At 25.5% G+C, this 6,670-nt stretch overlaps 1 protein-coding gene across 1 annotated transcript in view; it reads left to right on the top strand.

Annotated features, from left to right (window-relative positions):
* The first annotated feature begins 5,631 nt into the window (after positions 1-5,631).
* LOC108749612 (serine protease snake-like) overlaps positions 5,632-6,670 on the top strand; it is a 3,684-nt gene continuing 2,645 nt past the window's right edge. The window contains exon 1 of the mRNA XM_018488413.1: positions 5,632-5,744. Coding sequence (XP_018343915.1) covers positions 5,678-5,744 — 67 coding nt within the window. The 5' untranslated portion in view covers positions 5,632-5,677. The remainder of the gene's footprint in view (positions 5,745-6,670) is intronic.

Genomic DNA, 6,670 nt, shown 5'->3' with positions numbered 1-6,670 from the left:
TCTTAATTAATTAATTTCTTATTAATTAGTACGGAAATTGCAAAATGACAAACAATTAACTTATTTATTCAATTTGAATTGCTTCAAGTATCGTACTTTATATTTATAATCAGACACCCTAGTGGTATATCTGTCAACATTTGCATATTATATTATGTAATTATGTTTCTACAGCATTATATTTCAATATTCAATTTCAAAAACCTTAATTTTATACAAACATAAAGCAAAATAAATTAAAAATGTAAATATTACCGAATTGATAATGTCAATACTGAATTCAAAAAATTTAGATTTGATAACTCAATTTGATGTACTCTTTGAATTTAAAATATTGATTGAAATATTTTATAGCATTTTTCTGTTTTTTTAAATAATACATAATAGTTTTAGTCTTTTTAATATGTAAATACAGGCCTGAACAACGCAGTTCGAGTGACGATGAAAATATACCAGGGTTTAGTGGAATACCAGGAACTTCGACGCAAAGTTCTTCAACTGTGGAAGACAGGCCTAGACAAAGCAGTTCGAGTGACGATGAAAATATACCAGGGTTTAGCGGAATACCAGGAACTTCGACGCAAAGTTCTTCAACTGTGGAAGACAGGCCTAGACAAAGCAGTTCCAATGATGAAGAAGATGTACCAGTGTCCGGCGGAATGCAAAGTACCATGACGCAGAATTTTTCGACTGAAGAATCACCATCAAAACGAAGGAGATTAGATTCTGGTAAATATTCGCTTTGTTTATATCACGTAAAGATAAATCTTACATATTGTACAATTTGTAGTCAATCTAACTTCTCCTAATCACGTAAAACTGGTGAACAGAAAAAATTGTACAGAAAATTTTTTACTGTATTGCAATTTTTGTAATAACTTAAAAACTCATGCTATATAAATAATAAATATTAGCAAAAACAAGATTATAGAAGTTATAGATCGTATTCAATCCGAAAAGAATTCAAAGCTTCCGTTAATATAAGGCATTTTTGTTCAAAGCACAAAAATGTCTTATTTGTTTCAATAATCCAAATTTACTAATTTCTAAAATAAAAAATTTTTTTAACTGACTTTTTTAAATAATTTTAGGAAGTGTGCAATTTTTATCAAAAATATCGGTTATGTAACTTCTTTTCGTAAGTCAGAAATGTAAAAAAATAAAACTTTTTTACTGAAATTATCAAACTTTTTTAGTTTTCAGATTTTAGTCATACAGAAAAAATAATATGATAATAGAAAAACTTTTTAATTAATTCTACTTGTAATATATAACTAGGAAAAGTGTTGCTGTATTAAAATTGCTGGATATAGCACTATACGAAACAATTTAGAAGTGCCGGGAGATGAACAATTTCCCAGTCCACGCAATGGTTTTAATTTTTGAAATACAATTTCTTTAAATTATTATTATGATCAAACCTTTTGACAAAATCAATTGTTCTAAGGTTCTCATTTTACATATTTACAATTTTTATAGATTCAGATGTCGAATAAATATTACTGTGGCCGATTCCTATTTGACTATGAAAGCATTATGCTGACAAGTAGCATTTATTTTTGGCTGGAAGATCAAAGAGTAAAATATGCAATTCTGATGAGTATTTATCGTAATAGCGCCATACAAATTAAATAATAGGTTTTTTTATAAATATAATAACCGATATTATATATATATATATATTTTACATAAATCATATTTTATTAACAACTTTTTTAAATTGTAAAATTATTTAATTTGCAAATATAATTTATATAATATTATTACACATTATTATATTTGAAAGACCAAATAGTGTATGTATTGCAAATAGTGTAAATTGAATGCTACGCTTTTTCTTCGAAAAATTGACATGCGACGTAACCAAGAAAAATTTAGAATGTAAATATAAACGCGTCAAGTATATTATTATGTTTATGTTATTAAATATTAATAACATATACAATATTAATAATTAAAGCATAAATATAATGTAGCCAATTAAAAGTAAATAGAATCATTAAATTGAAAATCAACATTTATCGAGGAATAATTATGTCTCCAGTAATTAATCGTACTTCAAAAACAAAACTGATACAATTTGAAACGTATGGATCATTTCAATTATTCGAATAACGGAGTTTATCTATGCATGCATTATAATGCATATTTAAAGTTATTCTTTATTTTATACACGTGTTCGGAAATCGCCCGAATACTTCAAGAAGTGATTCGGAACCCAAGATGGAAGAAAAATGCTTTGTAAAGATTGATATCGAAATAAGTCGTTTTCAAGTTATATTATAAACCACTCTTTTATATTAAGAAAGTTGTAATTTATTTTTTATAATTACAAAATCGTAATTTATTTTATTGTATTTTAACTTAAATAATTTCATTTTGGATAAAGGCGTTATCCAAGATACATCATGCAGAGACATATCCTGTTTCGCATCCCTCCTTTTTTAATTTCTCTTGTTTAAAACATTTTTTTTATTTTACTAGAGAGATATCAAGCGGACTATACTTCCACGTGGTGCATCCTGAGTAACGGCAAAATAATTCAAAATGTAGTTATATATATAATATACTATGAAATAAGTTAGCATTATAATTAAAAAAATCAATTACATTTTTTTTAACATAAACGTGATTATAACTCGGAAACGACTTATTTTCGGACTTATATTTATATGTATAGTTTTTTTTTTTTTGGAACCCAAATCACTTTCCGCAACATTGCGAACGATTTTCTAGTATCTTGTACTTACAAGTTTTTTTTTGTTAATATTCTTGTTTTATTGGCACTCTTTTATGTTTGTGTATTAATTATTATTTTAATTCTTCAGAATTATAAATAGCTTGCTGCGTTTCTTTTTGAAAATAATTGTGTTTATTAAACGTGTCATATTACATAAGCGCATTTTACGATAAAAAATACTGTCAATCATAACACCGTTCATTCTACAGAATTTCGTTTCTCATATCTTAAAACAATAAATTAATATAAGACTGCTATCATTTACATATACGGATCATAAATAAACTGCATAAGTTAAATTTTTATAGAACTTTTGTATTATTTCATTTTATAATGCGTTTATTTATATCCTGATATAATGGCAGAGAATACTAACAGTTATTAAGGTTTAGATAAAATAAGAAACGAAATCAAAACATGTTTATAAATTTATATGCTAAGAAAAAATGTATTTTGTTCGTATAAAAATTGAATTTGACGTAAGTCGATATTTACTTAACGAACACTAGACGCATGATAAACTTTTAATAATTTTATCTTTGATTAATACTTATTACCCGGGATTAATGCACTCTGTTGTCACATATTTTAATTAGTAACAACAAAAACGCGAGATATGCCGTTGTTATTGATAATAAATACATATATAAATTGTCGAAATTAATAATCAAAATTTTCTGCGGAAAGCAAAGATTTTCAAACTTACACATCCATTTGGGATGTGTAAGTAAAAATGTTTTACGCACAAATATATATAAATATTTATAAATATATGTATATAATATATATAAATATGTACAAATATGTATAACCATACATAAACACTTATAAATATTCATAAATGTATAATTATATATGAAATATGTCCACACATGTTCATACATCCTTTTTTCTTTTGTGAAATTATTTTTTAGTGTAATAAAAATAGTAATAGTAATGTGAAAAGATAAAAAATAATTAAAGGGATAATTTTTGCATTGTTTGTTTTAGAAAAAAAAAACAAATTTGAAACAAAGTAAAAATACATACTTATGCAAAATTTTGTATATAATTATACATAAGTAATTTTTTTTATATTTCTTCAAACTAGATTTTCTTCAAAACGAATAGTGCAAAAATTACTTTTTAATTATTTTTAATGTTTTCACGTCAGTATTATTTCTTTACAAAGAAAAAGTGATGTATGAACATGTATATTTTATATATAATTATACATGTTTATGAATATTTATGTGTTTTTATGTACGTTTATACATATTTATACATATTCATGCATATAAAATTGTTATCAGGATTGTTTCAGAAGTTTTTATAATTTTCTATTAGATCACTGTTACGATTAAACATAAAACAAATACATATTATTGATATAATAGCAATATTAAATGTATGTGTAATAAATACCACATATCTGTACTATTCTTACTGTGAAATAGAAATACAATACTAACTGTATTCAAAATATATTAACTACCTCTATGTGCATGCATAAAGATTATTAGTTAACACAGAAGATTAAATTACATGGTTCTAAGCAATGGTTGAATACAATATCAACTATTGAATTGTATCATAGGTTTATACAATTGCAATGATAGTATTTATGTATTTTATTACAATTCGATCATACATACTTGTGTTTACATATTGTAAAAGAATCTTAATAAAATTTTGTACATCATTAAACAAAATAATGGAAAATTTTTATTCCACATACATGCACAGTTTTGAATTACATAAAAAAAATCATGATTTACATTATTCATATAACGCAGCATTAAAACAGCATTCAAATGGAATGGAAATTTCTATCAGAAAATTGTGATATTTTTTTTTCACAACATATTTCTTTGTCTTCTCTTTCTTTTATTTAAATATTTTATTTAATATATTACAGAAAATTCATTTAATAATAATAATGCTATTTAGAATTGATTACAATTAGAAATTTATAAATTTTAGGGGAAAATCCCGTTTGCCTACAAATCGATTGTTTACAGTATCGTTTGCCTACATCACTTTTGTCGACAGTTCGTTTGCACACAAAAATTATTGCTTACAATCCGATTGTCTACATGGATTTTTGCACACAAATAAAAATTTCTGAAACAGTTATTTTTGCCTATATTATTATTGCCTACAGTTCGATTGCCTATAGGTCGACTGCTTACATACATTATTGCCTGCAGCTCACAACACGCGAAATGAAGGCCATCTCACACCAAAAAATGGAGGTTGATTAGGGTTAGATATTTTTGGAAAAATATTCCAAGCAGACACACTGTCTACGCTGACACCCCCACTGTTCACATGACAAATTTCCTAAAAATATAAAATATTTTCTTACTTTAATTTTATATTTGTACGCAAAAGTGCTTGTAGGCAATAATCGAACTGTAAACAATAATTTTTGTGTGCAAACGAATTGTCGGCAAAAGTAATGTAGGCAAACGATGCTGCGGATATTTTCCATTCAGTTTAGTTCGCTCTATCTACACAAAAGCACTTGGCAAGAACTTACGGGATATCCTGTATATACATATTTATTTCTTATATTTTTGCATATTCGTTCGTAATAGCAGACTGGTTTATCTTTTTCCTGTTTTGTCAGTATACCTTCTTATCTCATCAATTTTTGCGGAATACATTAACTGGTTTATCCGCCTCGAATAATTGCATCGAATATTCCGAACTGACCAATCAAACGTTGTTTGAAGACGAACAATAACTACTTACCATTTTATTTTATTCTTTGTTCAATTAAAAGAGAGATATGAAATAGAGAGAGAGGGGGGCAGAGAGAGAGAGAGAGAGAGAGAGAGAGAGAGCCAGATTCTACAATTATTAATCCTTACAGCAGCTTGTTTCTGTCGTTAGATTGCCTTGACATTAAATATCCGATGTTTGTGTGTATCTCTCACGCGTCTTTCTTTAGTAATGAATTTTTGTTTTGGCCTAGTTGGAATCTTCGTAATCCTTGATGTGGTTTCCGTTTGGTCCACAGGTAGAAAGAATTTACGATTGTTATTTCAAGTGTTATTTATCACTAAGACTCTATTGTGTGAATCATTTTGTGTTGTTAAATATTATCACTGCGTTATCGTGATCGTTGTGGTGATTATTATTTATTACAGACTTTATTGTTAAATCCAAACAAAATTCTTACATAACAAATATATGTAAAGAATGAATATTTGTTCTATAGTGATATAAATTTTATACTAATTCTAATAACATCTGACTGTGATTCCATGAACTTTTGCACATATAAAATTTTTCATGCATAAATATGTGTAAACATACATAAATATTCATAAATATGTATAATCATATATGAAATATGTCCATATATGTCTATATACAACCCTTTTTCTGTAAAATTATTTATTAATATAATAGAAATAATAATAGTAATGTCAAAATATAAAAAATAATTAAAAGGATAATTTTCACATTGTTTGTTTAAAAAAAAAACAAGTTTTGGAAAATATAAAAAAAATTTGCTACATTATGCGTAAATATACATACTTTTATATATAAACTATACATACTTTTATATATAATTATATATAAGTAATTTTTTTACCTTTCTTCAAATTTTATTTTTTCTAAAACAAATAGTATATAACAATGACGTTTTTAATTATTTTTAATGTGTTCACAATACTATTATTATATCTATTATGCACTAAAAAGTAATTTTATAAAAGAAAGAGGGATACATATGAAATATATATGGACATATTTCATATATGATTATACAATAAATATTTGTATGTTTATGAATATTTGTATATGTTTATATATATTTATACATATTCATGCATGGAAAATTTTTTATGTAAAATTATATATATATATAATTTTATATAACACATGGATCAATAAGTCCCGAGACTAACCCAGAAATGGCGCTCGTAGTAAACCAGT

This window comes from Trachymyrmex septentrionalis, unplaced genomic scaffold, assembly GCF_001594115.1.
Source record: "Trachymyrmex septentrionalis isolate Tsep2-gDNA-1 unplaced genomic scaffold, Tsep1.0 scaffold305, whole genome shotgun sequence".
Lineage (NCBI taxonomy): Eukaryota > Metazoa > Arthropoda > Insecta > Hymenoptera > Formicidae > Trachymyrmex > Trachymyrmex septentrionalis.
This window is presented reverse-complemented; position numbering and strand designations above follow the sequence as displayed.